General features: G+C 32.7%; 1 protein-coding gene across 2 annotated transcripts in view; it reads right to left on the reverse strand.

Moving 5' to 3' along the window:
- The window catches only part of KCNT2 (potassium sodium-activated channel subfamily T member 2), a 368862-nt gene that overhangs the window by 10107 nt on the left and 340837 nt on the right, over positions 1-17918 (reverse strand). The window contains exon 25 of one of the 2 annotated variants that reach the window (XM_068538563.1): positions 13872-14049. In XM_068538563.1, coding sequence (XP_068394664.1) covers positions 13872-14049 — 178 coding nt within the window. Of the gene's footprint in view, positions 1-13748; positions 14050-17918 lie in introns of both variants that reach the window. The other variant, XM_068538562.1, reaches the window with a different exon arrangement.

Below are 17918 nucleotides of genomic sequence, written 5' to 3' on the forward strand. Positions count from 1 at the left end.
ACCTCCCTTCATATAAACATCCATAAATCAAGATGAGATGAAACAATTAGCCAAACAAGAAGAATGATACAAAGCAAAGCTTCAGAAATCACTCATTTTCAACTGTCATGAGCCTCCCCATCACTTACCAGCTTCACACACAAAACTAGTTACTTTAGACTCAATTTTCCTTTAAAATGGAGTATTGGATATTTCTTAACATTTAAAAAACTATATTACCACCTTGTATAAATAGTAAAAGACCAAAACCCCCTTGCTATTTTTTAATGTGATAGAGAATTCAAAAACAGTGAATAATGTGTCTAAAAACAAACTATTTCTTCAATGGTTCAGGTTCAGTTTTGTTTTGTTAAAATGCTTTCTCCACTGCCCCCCCTCCCCTAAACAAGTATTGACTTTTAGAACTATTATGTGTCCCTAGTGAATGGAAACTGCTCAATAAATGCTAGTTTCTTTGAAAATACTATTACAATACTTTACATTAAGTGATGTGGGCTGAAACAGTAGAGATTGTCTGCAAAGTAACAGACACAGGTACACTTTAAAAAATAGAACATTAAATACATTCCCAAATAATGGGTTCAATATATTGTCAGGTGAATACTTCTAAATTTAAAACTATGGTCTAGATGATAATCTGAAAAAGTAAAATAAATACACTTCTATACAGAAAGTCCAAAAGGTTTTGGAAAGACCTTATTTATTTTCATTTTAGTAGTTGGATACACTACTTTAAACTTAAAGGTACTTCACCTGAAATAGTATCTGAGATTGAAAAAAAATGTATTGAACGTATTATCTGAACAATTTAAAAATAAGTATATAGCATGTTTTTCAGTTTTGCAGCTAACCTGTAGTACCACCGTATGACTTACCAGAGGCATTTTTATGATTAGTTGATAATCATAATTTATCACATGATATTCATTATTTTATTCTCTAATTCAGTCATTTAATAATGTTAACTGGGCATGATTATAGTCACAAATAATTCTAAATCTGGGGACAGCAATGAACAAGATAGGCAAAGTCTATAGGTTTACCTTTAACACGTTAACTGTAAACTTCCTATATGATTTTAAGCATATCATTTAAGGTATCTTCAGATAATCATCATTGTTCTGTTTATCTCATAGACTTATTGGTAAAACAAAGTAAGAAATTTACTAATTCCAAATGCACATTCAATGAGTTTTGATATATGCATAGAATAGTGCAACCTCTACCATAATTACAACACAGAACATTTCTATAATGACAAAAAGATCCCTCTTACCCTTTTGCAGTCAATTCCCACCTTTCACCTCCAACCCCTAGAATCAATGATTTCTATGAACAATAACTCTGCTAAGATCTTACAGTGTGTTTCTGTGTGGCTTTTTTTTTCCCTTTGTGTAATGTTTTTGTCAGGCATCCAAGTTATTGTATGGACCTACTTTAATATTAATACAGCCACCCCAGTTTTCTATGGATTTGTGATTACATGAAATATAATTGTATGCTTTTACTTTTAATCTATTTCTTTGTTCACATTTTAAGTGGGTTTCTTTTAGGCAACACAGAGCTGGATATTGCTTCTTTTAATCCCATCTGATGCCTTCTGCCTTTTAATTGAAATGTTTAGTCTATTTATATTTAATATAAATATAGTTGAGTTTAAATCTACCATGTTGCTAGCTGTGTTTCACTTGTCCCAGATGTTCTTTGCTCCTCTTTTCTTCTTTCCCTGCCTTCTTTGGATTAATTGAGGTTTTAAAAAGCTCTTCATATGATCATTCCATTTTATTTGCAGTATTAGTTATTAGTTATATCTCTGATTTAGTTGTGTTGCAGTTTCTCTAGATCATGGGTTGGCAAATTTTTTTTTTCTGTAAAGAACGAAATAATAAACATTTCAGACTTTTCAGGCCATATGAGCTCTGTTTTACTTATTAAACTTTTTAAACTGTAAAGTGAAAGCAGCCATAAAAAATACAATAACTAGCAAGAATGGTTGCTTTTTTTTTTCTCCAAAAACTGCTGTGCTGCAGTTTGCTGTCCCCTGCTCTAGGGTCTAAAATATACAGCTTTAACTTTTCGGTATCTACTCTTAAATAATACACCTCTTCACATGTAATATAACAAGCTTACTACATTATAGTTCTATTTCTTCCTTATTATTTGAGTTATTACTGCCATACTTCTTTGCTTCTATATATGCTATGAACCTTACAATGTTTGTTATAAACAGTAAATTATCTTTGAACAAAATTTTAAAAATAGAAATGTATCTTTTACATTTTCCCACATACTTACTTATTTTGTTTAGATCTAACTTTCCACCTGGCATCATTTTCCTTCTATCTTAAGAACTTCTTTGAACAATTTTTTTAGACTGCAGAGCTGCTGTTGACAAATTTTCTCAGGTTTTTTTCCTAAAACTGTCCTTACTTGCTTTTAGTTTAGAAAGATATTTTTACTATGTATAGAGTATTAGGTAGACTATTTTTTCCAGTACTCTAAAGAAGTTTCTCAACTGTGATTTGGTTTGAGAAGTTTCTGACAAGAAGTTCGCTACTGTCCTTTTATTTGTCTCTCATTCAAAATAAAAAAAGACTTCTTCCTCCGGCTTCTTTTGAGGTGCTTTATCATTGGCTTTCGGCAAATTTTTATATTGTGTCTTGGCATTATTTTATTTGTTATATTTATATTGCTTGAGTTTCACTGAGCTTCTTAAATCTTGAATAGAGTTCCCATCAAATTTGGAAAAAAATGTTGGTCATTATTTCTTCAAATATCGATTATCTTCCTCCTTCTGGTACTCCAATTACATGATTATCTGATATTGTCCCACAAGTAACTAACACTATTTTTTCAAGGTTTCTTTCTTTTCTTCTCTATTCTGCATTTTGGATAGTCTATTGCTATGGCTTTATGTTCATTGATATTTTCTTCTGCAGTAGCTATTCTTATGTACATCCCATCAATAAAATAAAAGTATACATTTTATTTTGAACACTGCATTACAAATTCTAAACTCTAATAAGAGTTTCCTATCTTCAATTTCTCTCCTTATCATTCTCCTGTTTCCCTCTACCATCTTAAACATATAGACAATATTGTAATAACTACCTAATATTCGTGTTTTCTGAATCTGTTTCTGCTGATTGATCTTTTTCTACTGGTACAGGTCATATTTTCTAATTTGGGGTCCACTTACATGACTTCCAGCCTGTAAAAAGCTTAACTCATTTGTTAACCTTTTCTCGGGTAACAAAGTTATATGCTAATTTTTTCCAACATCTGCACACACTGATTTATATTTTTTCTAGTTATTTAAATTGAGAGCATAAACAGTCATCATAAATGGAAATTTCTTCTTACTGTTTCAATGCATTTCGAAAGCTCATTCTTTGCTCTCATTGACTATTTATACTCAACTCATAATAAAATGTTGGAAGTAAAAAGTTCACTCAACCAATTAAATTTTTTTCTCAATGACAAAAAAATATTTTATTTTATTCAAATGGCCACTTACACTTATGCCAAAACACAATATTTGAATTTCCAGTTATAAAGATAAAATATATGTATATTTAAGTGCAATTAAGTTAACCATGGTGTTAAATTATGTAAAAATATTGATATCATTGAGAAATTAATGTTCTGGGAAGGATATGATATGACTCCATGAAACAAAACTTTATAGTTTTACTTTAGGGATATATGGAAAATTCATTGCAGAAATAATTTCATTTACCATAAATCATTATCAGCTCACCAATTACCTCCTTTGAAAGCTTCATTACTTTAACTATTAAGAAAACCATTGAGTTTGTTTCTTTCTATTAACATTCTATATACAGAATGAGATTAACATAAAAACCATGGATTTATCCTTCTGTGTCTGCCTGCCACCCTGTGAGAATGAGTCATTTCTAGAAACATTAAATCGTCCATTTTCTAGAAATCTATACCAGCAGTATATACTGATTGTGCATGTCAACACTATTGTACTCATTTATATTGGGAGATGGAAAATGACATATTTCAAAAATCAATAAAAATCCAGTGTCAATTTCTTTTGAAATAATAAATTGTTGTTGAAGTCATTACAGTGATCTCAGATACTTATGTTATTCCTCCTAAATACTAAATGTGGTAAAACACGCTAGAAAAATATCTAGATTTGATGCCTTTTCCCTCTTTGGTAATTTGTTTTAGGATAAATTTGTAAGTAATCCTTTACTAGAAAAAGTTACCTGACCTATTGTTTAGAATTTGGGGGAATTTTTTATTAAAAGCCTATATGAAAATGGTCAATGATTTATAAAAGAGTCTAAAATAGAAGTTGACGGTTTTACTATTACTATTACTGCTACTATTAGTACTACTGCCATCACCATATATATCATACATTTGGGTGGGAATAACAATCCTTTCTTGTTATTTTTGCTTGCTTCTATCCCATAAGAAAGAGGATGACTAAGAATTAAGTCACCACATTAACTATAAAAAAAGCTCTTGGTTAACCCATCCATTATTTCCGGCAAATTATGAGTTTACTTAACAAAGAAACTAAGGCTTCCTGATGGATGTAATGAAAGCCATGTCTAACTAGAAGTTACTCTTTGTCACTTAAAAGGATTTCATTTTTTTCCCCCTTGGCATTCCCTCATTTACTAACAGTATGAAACGTAAAACAAACCATGTCAAAATCAGCTAGACTCTGTAGCAGCGGTCACACCAGGAATACTTACTTGCCGATTTATAATATTAAAATATATTATATTTTATATAATACAAAATATCTTCTAATATAAATATTGAATATTAAAAAATGCATCATTCTAAGTGCTAATCATTAAGAATCTGTCAACAGTTTTTAAGAATAGCTCTTAGTGAGTATGAAAGCCAAATAGATTGTTAAAGAATAATGCCAGTTATTAACAGAAAAAAAAATAACTATATATTTGCAGCACAGTTTATAGACTGAAAAATCTTTTGTCACATGCATTCTATTATTTCATATCTCACCCCTTCGGAAGATCTGATTACCCTGATTTGATGGTTGAAGAACATGAAGTTCAGGGACACAGTGACTTACCCAAGGACACATGGCCAGTTAGTATATAATGCCATGATCTTTGAGGTAAATAAGTTTTTAAAGTTATATCGAAGATGTTTTCAAAAAAATTTCAATGAAAAGCAGGCAGAATTTGTAGATTGTCATGTTATTTAATTTCCCAAGACAGGCAGGTCCTCAAATTCTGTCTCCCAAACCCTTGGGGCCAGATGTGTACCAGAACTGAATTTTTTAGATTTAGAAAGTAATATTGGGCACATAATGTATTTCATGTAATACGCTCAGTTGGGCCTGAAGCAACAGAAAATTTCATATTTCTGTAGCAAACATATGAATATTCACAATAAATCTGATAAAGGATACGAAGAATTTCAAGCAGTTTGGATCAGGTTCAGCATTTATACAAGTTTTAGTGTCAAACCTGCTTACAAATTCAGTCTTCAGAAATTTTGGATTTTAAAATTGCAAGTGAGGGATTATATACCTGTTATCTCATTAATGTCTTTTTGGGGATAGGTATATGTTTATCTTAGTTAATACACGCACAAGCATTTATAGTATTTCAACCTAACCTGTAGAGGTAGGCATGCCAGGAAATATTAAAAATGTTAGCCTCTAGTTTTTAAGAATTACCTTTCTTTTGGAATTGAATACTATAAAAAACAAGTGAGAGGTAATCCATGCCTTCAGGAAGCATGGTCAATTATCAAATATTAATTTAGTGACTTTTTAGATTTTAAGCATTTTTTTCAGTGTTACTTTATGATTTCCTATTATTTGAGATATAAGTAAGTTTTTCTTTAAATTGTATAAAAATAACTTTTCTTATGTATCATTTATAAAGCAGCACTGTTCTATAAGTTTGATCATTTGAAGTAATTTTCATGCAAACACTTAGTTGAAAGCTAAATTCAGAAAGAGGACAGAGAAAGAGAATCCAGGAAAGGCTATTGCTGTAGATAGAGCAGGGAAAATAAGAATCCTTTGTATGTTACAGTGTTCTCAGAAAAGGGGTAGAGAAGGAGAAATGTGTGGAGAGTAAATGTGAGGTAATAATGCACAGACATGGAATGTAATTAGTAGATAAAAGAAAGAACACAAGAGAAAAGGTGAAGACTAAGGGCGGTGTGTGTGTGCATGCACGTGTGTGTGCGTGTGTGTTTCTGTTGGGATTACGGGAAGGAGACCTGATTTCCTTGGAAGAGGAACTAAGAGAAAGGAAAGGGAGAAACATGAAAGATTAGGAAAGAGTGGGATTAGATGACAGAATCTGGATTTGAAGGAGCCAGGAAGAAGTAGGATTAAAAGCATAAGAAAAGAATCCTTTCTTTTCATCTGGAGCAAACAAGCTAATTATAAAATTAATTCAGAAGAAGAAGCATCCAAATATAGCTAGGCAAATATTGAAAAAGAAGAGTGCAGTGCTCCTAGCCCTACCAGATATCAAAGACTCTAATTAAAACAGTAGGTGTGGGGCTTCCCTGGTGGCGCAGTGGTTGAGAATCTGCCTGCCAATGCAGCGGACACGGGTTCGAGCCCTGGTCTGGGAGGATCCCACATGCCGCGGAGCAACTGGGCTCCGCAACAAGAGAGGCCGCGATAGTGAGAGGCCCGTGCACCGCGATGAAGAGTGGCCCCCACTCGCCGCAACTGGAGAAAGCCCTCGCACAGAAACGAAGACCCAACACAGCCAAAAATAAAAATAAATAAATAAATAAATAAAACAGTAGGTGTTTTTGTCAGAAGAGGCAGACAGACCATTCTAACACGACAGAAAGTATAGAAATAGACCCAATAACAAGTACAAATTTAGGATCTGCTAAAACAGGATCTAAAAATCAATAGAATGGGGTGTGCATTTTAATAAGTGGTATTGTATAACTAAATATGAAAAAAATATCTTAGATAATACAAAACTGTGTTCCCTTGCTCACCATACATACCAGGATAAATTCCAAACAGATGGGATATTTAGATGTAAAATGTGAAACCAAATAAGTAATTGAAAAAACAAACGTAGAAGAACTTCTCTCTAAATTGGAAGAGAGAAAAGTGTTCCTATTACTTAAAATTGATCAGTAATAATGCAAATGCTTTAAAAATTGGATTAAAATATTAAATAATGAAAGTAAAGGAAAAAGACTAAGCTAAGAAAGAAATAGCTGCAATTAATATCCATAGTTCTAATTTACCTAATATATAAGCACCACTAAAAATATTAAGAACAAAAAATAAATCTATAAAAATTGGCTAGATATAAATAATTCACTAAAAATGACTCTCAACCACATGAAAGGATGCTTGACCTCATCAGAGTAAGAAGGCATGCTGAGATACCACTTAAAAAAATCTATCAGATTAGCAAAACATGCAAAAGTCTAACAACACATTCTGTTGGCAAGGTTTTGAGAAAACGGTCTCTCATACTTTGCTGGCAGAAATGCAAAATCGTACATATTTAAGGAGGAAAATTTTTCCAATAGCAAAATTTTATATGTATATACACATTTAATCTTTAATCCAGTAATCTCACTTTTAGATATCCATCCCGAAGACACACTGAGAAAAAACACAGAAAGATGTAGGCATGTGCCTATAAATTGCAAGACTTTGTAATTAGAAAAGACAGAAAGGACTAGCTTAATAGACTATGATACATCTGTACAATGGAGCATTAGGCAGCTGTAAAAAGAAATAAGAACTATTTCTATATTCTACTAAATCAGTGATCTCCAGGATATACTGTTAAGTGAAAGAAGCAATGTGGGAAAAAAAAGAAAGGAACGTATGATGCTATCATATATATTTTTAAATTTATAATTAAAAATGGAAGGATAAACCATAAAGTTAAAAAAGGTTACTCACGGAGGAGAAGGAGATTGTGTGGCAGTGACAGGGACAGATGTTAAATTTCTTTGAATATGGCTTGTATTAAATATTTCTCTTTGGACTGTGTAAATAGTTTACATAACTAAAAAACAAAATTAAATTTTAGAAAAAGCAATTCTTAAACACTGAAAACAGAAATGAGTCTAAATTTATATCCAATTGATAGTATAACCACATCAAGAAGAACTTTTCCAAGACTTAGAATAATTTTACTAAACATCCCTATTGGGCTAGTCTATAAAGTAAAGAATGCATAAAAAATGCATTTTTAGCAATTATAGTATTAATATTAGCATTATATTATTCTGAGACTGTTTTATATATATTGTGAAAAATACAATATGATTTTTTATAATTCCATCATTTCTATTGTTATTGACAAGCAGTAATCTAGGTGTAGGAAAAAGAAAGTACAGATATAGGACAGAAAAAGTTAAATAAAATCCCTATAGCCTGCGTTTTAATTGTAAGTATCCATATGAACTGGTGAAATAGTTTACCTATCTATCTATCATCTATCTATCTATCTATCACCTGTCTGTCTATCTATCTACCTAATCTTTTAGCTCTCGACTGAAAAACTCAGAAAAAGTGACAAACACAGTACAAATGAACATCTCTGAAACTTTGTTTAATCTTGAAATACCATTTCCCACTAAAAGAGACAGGATCGTTGCAGGGATGGCTTATTTTAGGTGGGGAGCATTTAGTCCTACAGAGAGCAAGGGCAGTCGATCACAGACGGTTGATGTCATGACAAAAGGACCCAGGAGGCTATTTGAAGAAGCTCCCACTGGCCAAATTTAGAACAACATGATGAATAATCTAATAACATATGGATTAAAACATATAAAATATATTTAAATCTAGGAGTTCACAATAATAACAAAAAATGGTTAAAAAAAGAAAAGGCAGGGAATAGAATGGGCCAATTTAGAGTGGAAATTCAGAGTCTAGGAAACCAAAGGACAGAAAGTGAGTTTCTTCAAGAAATAGATTGCAGTAGGAAAAATACAAAATGAGGGAAATTAAAAATGATTTAACAAACTTGTCACCCATCTCCATGCACAGACCTTCATTAATCCTGATTTAAATAAGTCTAAAAAAATTATGACATTTTTGAGGTCACTGGAAATTTGAACAAGTGAATACTCGATGATATTAAAATTATTTTTAAGTGTGAAAATGGTAGGTGGCTATATTTTTTAAACTAGTACTTAAATGATAGAGGTATCTACTGAAATGTATGAGGCCTGAAATTTACCTGAAATTAATGAGACGTGAAGGAAATTGGTGGGCATATACATGGAAGAAAATAGGCCATGAGTTCATAATTGTTGAAGCAGAAAAATGAGTATACGTGGGTTCGTTATACATTTCTTTCTACATTTATTCATGCTTGAAAGTTTCTATATTACTTTTTTTTTTAAATCAAGAATAAGACAGAAAGGTTAGTCTCGCACAGAAAGGACACCTTTTCCTCTGAAGCTGCAAACATTCTGGCGTATAAAACACTCACCCTTCCACTCTTGCCATCATTCTCAACAGATGATTATACCTCTTACTATCACGTGAAATATTACTCAACTTCCTGTCAAAATACCTGTTTGTGCATTTTAAAACAGTCAGGTTTTCCTCACTTCCAAGTATCTAAGCAAGGGCTCCAACTGTGATCTCTATCCTGTATTTTCTTTCAACTTCTCCACTGGTGGCTTAATCTTATTTAAACATGCTCTTACCTCTCTGACCCTAAAAAAAAAAAAAAAAAAAAAAAAGTAGTCCCTCTTCCCTCTCCACTTTCTCATCCAGATTCTTCCAGATTTCTCACCTCTCCTTCACAATGAAATTTCTTAAAAAACATCCACTGAGTCAGAGAATAGTTGTCTCTCAAAAGACATTTGCCTTGTCTTCTTAAATATTAGATTTAGGCCACTGAAAATGAAACATACTTGCTTGCCAATGGGACATAGTGGAAATGGTGTACGCAACTACTTGGTAATAGCTTTTAATTGAGGAGACAACCCTTTCTTCTCTGGTCTCTGCCTCCTTCCTCCTGGATGGAATTTCAACATACGTCTTGAACCGTGACATGACTTTGGCAATGGAAACAATAGATCATGGAGCAATAAGACAAAACGCTAAATTTTCAATATCTTGAGGTCCCTAATATATGAAATCCACTATATCTAGATCTTAATTCATCCTCAAGCTACTCAAATCTGGCTTTCATACATGCTATCCAACTGATACTATCCTCACCAAGGTCAGCAATGACCTATCACTATACTTTCTGCACTATTAATCATTCCCTCCCATTTCTCTACTGCAAAATTTCAACATTTTTTTCATATCATAAAACACATAGGACATACAACTTTATATTACATTGGGGTAGCAGACAAACCTACTTATGACTAGAAGTGACCAGCTTCTGACCAACCCAGGCCCCACCTGGCCTTTGAAAGGTATAAAGAATCGATGTAACAATAAAACATGTAACCAGCTGATGGCATATTATTATACTATGACACATCTTTTGGGTAATTCAGTTCTAGACACTTCAGCCTCTTGTTTTATGAAGAAAATACTTCTTCTCTTAACATTCCAGAAAAGTATTTTCTAGACTTCTCTTGTAGTCCTTCACCTGGGGTTATTCCATCTACTTCTATGACCTTACTTAAAATCTATAGGCTGATGACTCCCAAGTCTATATACACATCTCATTTGTTCTTCTTGAGCGCCAGACAGCAGAAATCTAGCCTCTTATGTATCATTATCCATTTGAAATCTTCCAGGCACCCAAATTAAATGTATTATCTTCACCCCCAAAGTATTCCCCTTCTTCTAAGCTCAGCGAATGTCACCACCATGCACTTACTTGCTCCAGCTAGAGCCCTCAAAAGTCATCTTTTGACTTTCCCTTTTCTCTCCTTTCTGTCTCATATCCAATAGGTCAAAAGAAATCTAGTCATTCTCTTGAATCAGGCGACACCTACTCAAGAAAAATCAGATTATGACTCGTGATTAGATCAATCATCATGCATTGTGTATAAAGCACTTAAAAATATTTCAAATCTGTAAAGCGCTACAAAATATTGACACTAATGTAGGAAAAATAAGTGGTCCAGTGGATACACAAAAATATATGGAGTCAAAAGCCACAAGTTAAAGGACTGACTAGGGTGTATACTAGGTTGGGAGACCCAAGTAAATCGTTTATATTTGAGACCCTGTTTTCTCATCTGTAAGCACTCCATTTGTTCATGCAATCAACATGCAGCTACTACTGGGTTCCTATGTGTCAGGAAATGTGTAATTGGTTTAGGGATACAAAGATTAAAGAATGAGTAAGACATTTCCTTTTTCCCAAAAAAAGAAAAAAGAAAGGCAAACATGTAAAATAATAATTGTCTCATAGCATGTATTCTGCTTGAAGACAACATTGCCCCCAAGGGTGCAAAATGTGTTGGTTTGTTTGTTTTTTGAGGTGGGCAAAAAAAAATTACTTTTTTAATGTATAAAGCACAGACAGACACACAGTACTTAGACAGGTACACGGTAGATCTGTGGGATTAGTTAAATGCCAGTTCTGGGCTAAGCACATTATTATTCATTATCCCATTTGTCCTTCACAACAAAACCTACAACATAGGTATTATTATTTCTATTTCACAAATCAGAAAATGGCCTTGAGAAGTTAAATAATAACAAACAAACAAATCTACCGGCTGACACTAGAATATAAATTCCATAAATGCAGAGGTCTTGTCTGAATAGGTCATTGGTCTATTCCGAGTGCCTGGAACAGTGCCTGACACTAAGAAGGCAACCTAATGATATCTGTTGAATGGATGAATTATTGTGAGTTAGGAATAAATGGAGACGTTCAGAGGCCCATGATGCATTAGATTCCAAATCTTGTTTTCATAATCGCTATGTTATTAGAGGGTCCCAATACAGGACTTAGAATGGATTGATGGATCTATGGATAGATAGATGGATAGAATGGATGGAGAGAGAAAGAAGGAAAGAAAAGAGAAAAGAAGGTGGACAGTATCTGTTCTTCCTTCCTGTAAGAATTAGCATGAGAATTAAATTAATAAATTTACTTAAAAAAAAAAAAAAGAGAATGGCTAAATGCAAGGTAACTGATAGAAGTTTTATTAGCAATAACATAATATGCTTCCCTAATGATTCGCCCATGCAGTCAGTTCATGCATCTTGTGTCTCTCAGAGTCAAACTATTATTTGCCACACTGCTTTCAGGACCAGCCTGGGGTTATAATGTTCGTGAAACACAGCTGGAACTTGGATGGATAATCACTTACTAGAACTTTAAAAAAAAGAAAAAAAATACCTGAATAATAACTAGAAAAAGTACATGTAATTATAGGACTGTAAGAAGTACAATCATACTTAATGTCATTAAATTGGCAAAGAGCTCCTAATATAATTTTTAAATTAAGATTTTTTCTTTTAATTTGCCTCAATATAAGACCTTTTGTGCTTATATTAAAATTATTGGTCATGAATGAGTCTGTACTACATTTTAAGTAAGGGAAATATCATTATGAATTTCAAGTACCTATGGAATCCTGACTTCAACGTATTTCAACTTTATGTGCTCGAGCAAGATCGTTTACCTCTTGAACTTCAACTTCTTGAAGGGCAAAATGGGACACACATCTAATCAGTGTTTATAAGGAGTAATAAGAAAATATACATAAAGCACCTAACGCAATTCCTGGCATAGATTAGGTACTCAGTAAATATGCTTCCTTTTCTTGTTCAAAGAAACACAGGTAACTTCTTTTAAACTCCATCCAATTCAATGATTAACATTTCTCCCTATGTACACTGTTTCAAGTTGAGACTTTAATAATAAAGATGAGATGGGGGCAAATATGGCATTTATTCTATGTTATCCTTAAAACCTACATGATACTGACATCTTAGCTCCTGATTTACCCAAGTTATGTATATATATACATATATATGTATATATATATAACAAAATAAAACACCTTATTTATTATTTGATTTTCTCATATGTTGACTAAATTTCCTCTAAATAAAATTCTTATAGTGATAAATGACATATTTTAAAATTGTCTTTGCATTATTTATTTAAGCTGTGCTATATGCAATATATCTATATTACAATTACATATCAACATAAGAGCATAGCAATCGTTGGGACATATCTGCACTGTATGAGATCAAGCACTATTTGAGCTTCAGATTAAAGCTTTTGGAGATTCTTTGTTTCTGGATCACAACAAACTGAACAAATTTTATAGAAACATTTTGGTTCATCTGTGGCTCATCCATTTAGTTACCTGCCAATGCCACACATTTATTTTATCCCAGGGCCTAAAATAAAATGTGGTTTGTGTGTGTGTGTGTTTGTGTGTAAAACAGACTTTGGAGCCAGACAGACCTGGATACAAATCTCAGTCAGGCTATTAACAAGCTAATTAGCAAGTTACTTGACTTAGTTTCCTTATCTCTAAAATGGAAAATTTTTTTGTGAAAATTAAAATTAAGATAATTCTTGTAATGGGTTCAGCACAGTGTCTAGAGACCTGAGCAAATACTTAAAAACTTTAGGGCTCTCTTTTTAATATCATTGTTATAATTGTCTCTAGGAGATTAGACATGTGTTACTAGTCCCTTCAAATTGACCTGTGAAACAAAAATGTGATTCTTAAGTTACTAAATTAGAGCCGGCTCTGTTACAACTAGCTGCAAGAAATCACAAGTCCACATCATACAATACTTGTAAGGAGCATACCATATCCCACTGTAGAAAGACCCAAGTGTTTCATTCTATTTTTCACAAGTTCAGCAAGCTCTTGTCTTTCTGACCTCCTGTAGAGGTTCAGGCGCTGCTGGGTTATTTTCTCAGCTGTTTTACCGGAGTGTTTGGGACCTTTTCTGCTCAGTCTTCGGGCCCACTGCATGCTCTTCCTCCTTAGCAGGGGATGGTCGGACTGGTCACTGGATGTTGAGTTGCGGTGGTTACTTCGGTGGTGACCTTGCTCTTTGGCGTCTTTGGTGTCTTCCCACTCTTCCACACTGATGGATATTTGAGACTTTAAAAGAAATGCATATTGGTAATTAGATATTTTAGGAATCATGTAGCCTGGAGTTATATTCTTAATTTTTGCTAATATCTTAATATAATTATATATCTCATGAGAGTTTTTACAGAAAGAGCAAAATCATAATCATTGATACTAATTTTCTGCTACTAAAAAATTAGAAAATATGTTTTTTGAACTTATCTTTGAACCAGATAAAATATCCTTGCATCCTCCAATATAAGTTTCTTTATAAAAAGAATTTAATTTTTTATGTATCAGTTATCCTATCAAATGACTACTAGCATAGAGTTGTTTGAAACCACAAGCAAAAGAACTAGATAGTTTATAACTTTATTCAAATAACGTCAATGTAATGGACTTTTCTCAATTTGCTCCTAGTATTTCACATGAAATTTAAATAAGGATTATAAAAGTTGTTTTATTTTTGGAATTAATAATATTTTTTAAGGTTTTAAAATTATTGCTCTTTCTAAAGAAGGCATTGGCCTGAACTTTATAAAATGTGAATTTCTTTATTTGCTCATATGACCCAGAGGAAAACAAAAAGTACATTTTATTTAATTCATGCATTAATTATTCACCACATAAAATGTTTTCTGATGGAAATATTACAATATATTTCAGGAACTGTTCTCAGTGTTCTAAGTGAAAATGTGTTGTAAATATTAGTATTTCACAAATGTATTCTAGAATCACAAATAAAACTTAAATCAGGCTATTCTCCATAGGAGGGAAAAACAATGAACATATTCATAAAGTCTATTTTGATCTACTCTTTTACTACTAAATCTGATTTTAAAGTAAGAAGCTTTCCTTTGATTATAGGAAAGTTTCCTGTTTCAAAATTGTTGCTTTTCATACCAGGAAGTCATATGAACTGCAACACGGTTCAAAGCAGAAAGCCCTACTTTCTAAAGCATGCACATGCAAAGGGACAGCTTCCTGCATTTTATTCTGCATAAGAGCCATGTTTAGGAATCCTGCTGTGTTTCCTGTCTGTGAATGGAAGTTTGAGCTTCAGCTACAACACGCATGTGTCACTGGCTTCCAAACTAATAGAATTTAAATTACCAAGTTAAGTAAGGTCAGGAGGCAGATCCAACAAGATCCTTTAAAAGTGAATATGAATCATGGAGGCTCAGTCAATGCCTTACACACAATTCCGAGTGGCAAGCTATGCAATCGTCTCACACTTAAATTCAATAAAAAATGTAAATATTCACTCACATTTGTTCCAAAACAGCACTGTAGAAGAGTGATATCAAAACAATTTGTTTAACCTTCATAGCTTCATGATAAGAGACTATTTCTCTCTTTTTTAGATTGAATTATTCCTTTTTTTTAAAAAATTAGAGTATAGTTAATTTACAATGTCGTGTTATCAATAGTTTCAGGTGTACAGCACAGTGATTTAGTTATATACTTATATAAAGAATTCAATCTAAACAAGAGAGAAAGTCTCTTATCATGAAGCTATGAAGGTTAACAAATTATATATATTATACATATAATTTTTCAGATTCTTTTCTCTTATAGGTTATTACAAGATATTGAATATAGTTCCCTGTGCTATACAGCAGGCCCTTGTTGGTTATCTATTTTATATGTAGTAGTGTGTATATGTTCATCCCATTGGGATAAGAGAACATTTCACCCAAAATATAGAAACCTCATTTTAGCTATAGAAATTTAGGTTGGAAGTATTAAAAAATTTAATACCATGGTTTTGCAGTAATGGATACCTTTATAAGTCTTAACTTACTCTAGTTTTACCTGGTTGATAATATACTGAAAATCCTCTTCTCTGAAAGTAAAATACATAAACCCTTGAGTAATATCTACCATCAGTAAAGAATATCAATCTTTGTTCAGTAATTTCAGTTTATGTGTACTTTGTGGCAAAAATGAAAACATGTTAGTTCATTCATATTTAGATACTTGGCTTGCAGAGATTCCTGAATCACAACATTAAGTTTATTTGAAGCAATCTTTCTAGTCATAAGTCCCTGTAACAGTTTGATTCCTACAAATATGTGACCAAATCCTGAAGATATTATGCCCATATAATGTCACTGACAATTCAAGTCATGGAACCGTAAGTTAATAAATATTTCAAGGGAGAGATTGGAGATTCGCTTCTCTTCCAGGTAGAGGATACAATAACATTTGTCTTTGTGAATGCTTCCTCTTAGTTATGTGTACCAGGAATTAAATCAAGTATATATTAGCTAAATAATACTGGATCCCCTATTCACCATTGTTTTGAATTCCCTAGGGAAACGATATCATGATTTATACAAAAAATCCATAGGACTCACAAGGCATTTTTATCATTATTTCAATAAAAGTAACATCTCTTTTTATATATCAGTTTAACTAAAGAAAAAGGGAATTAGAAGGATTTGGGGATCAATTTTAAGAAATCTAAACTGACAATACATAGATTGTTCTCTACATGTTTGGAATTTGTATGCCTTTCTCCCATCCTTCCAGTATGACATAATTAAAAAGTACTTTGAATTTTTCTGCATTAAGATACACAAATTTGATTGATATTTTGGATATTTCCTAGCTCTGTGCCTACAATAAACTGTGTAACCACTATGTAACATGCGAATAATGATGCCCATTTTCTACCTCATAGAAATGTTGTGCAAATTCATATAACACATTAATATATAAAGAAAACATGTCACCTGTAACCTTCCACACATAATAATAATATTAATATATCCTAGTAAGAATGATGATCCACAATATCAGTTACAATGGTAATAAACTGAGTTATTCTATTGCTGGGTACTGAACGTGTGTACGCACACATGTGTGTGCCTCTGTGTTTTAAAAGAAGGTCAACTTATAAATATATTTTCCTGGTGCCATTTCATCACCTGGTTGTAACTCTATTGTGTTCCTAACATGACATCATGACCTACAGGAAATAGAGTAGTGCTAGGATACACGAACGTGCCTTCATCGTAGGACCTTTTCCTGAACGTAGAGTCAGGGTTATAGAGTGGTTAAAAGCAAGTATTCTGGCATCAGATAGAGCTGGGTTTAAATACAAGTTCTACCACTTGCCAGTTCTGCATTCTGGTTACGTAACTTAAAAGATTATCCCCAGTTCCCTATCTGAAAAATGATAATTATATTATTACTTTGCTCAAAGTGTTTTTCCAGGCAAATCTAAAAGATGACTCATGAAAAGTGCATAATATAGTGACTGTCTCAGCAAGTGATCAGTAAATATTAGTAAACATTATGGTTCATAATCTTATATGAAAATACCATAAAAGGGAGAAAAGAAAAATAAATAATTATGAGGAGCTATATAAAAGTGAAGTATAAGTATGAAAAAGGAATGACTCATATTTTGGTGCAGTTTCTCTACCAGTGACTATATTTCATAAGAAATCAAGGTGCTATAATCAAATTCTTGGGGGTGAAGTTTCCTCGGTTAAAGTTTTGTGAAATCTGAAAAACAAAATAGGTATTTAAGTCAAAGGGGAGATTTATTATTCTGTACTGCTTCTATGAATTATTTTTCACTATGTCTATGAATAATGGGAGAACTCTGGCTTGACTTTTTAGTACTTTTATTGTCAGAAGCCTAACATAATTATTAACTTGAAAAACCAAGGTTTAACACTAATGTTTGTGAGAATGAAAAAATATATTTTGTATGTTTGTGTCCTCTCAAAATTCATATGTTGAAATCCTAATTCCCAAGGGTACTTGTAGGTGGGGCCTTTGGGAAGTGATTAGGTCATGAGGGTGGAGCCCTCATCAGTGGGATTAGTGCCCTTATAAAGGAGATCCCACACTGCTTCCTGGCCCCTTCTACCATGTGAGGATGC

Source organism: Eschrichtius robustus, chromosome 3, assembly GCF_028021215.1.
Source record: "Eschrichtius robustus isolate mEscRob2 chromosome 3, mEscRob2.pri, whole genome shotgun sequence".
NCBI lineage: Eukaryota > Metazoa > Chordata > Mammalia > Artiodactyla > Eschrichtiidae > Eschrichtius > Eschrichtius robustus.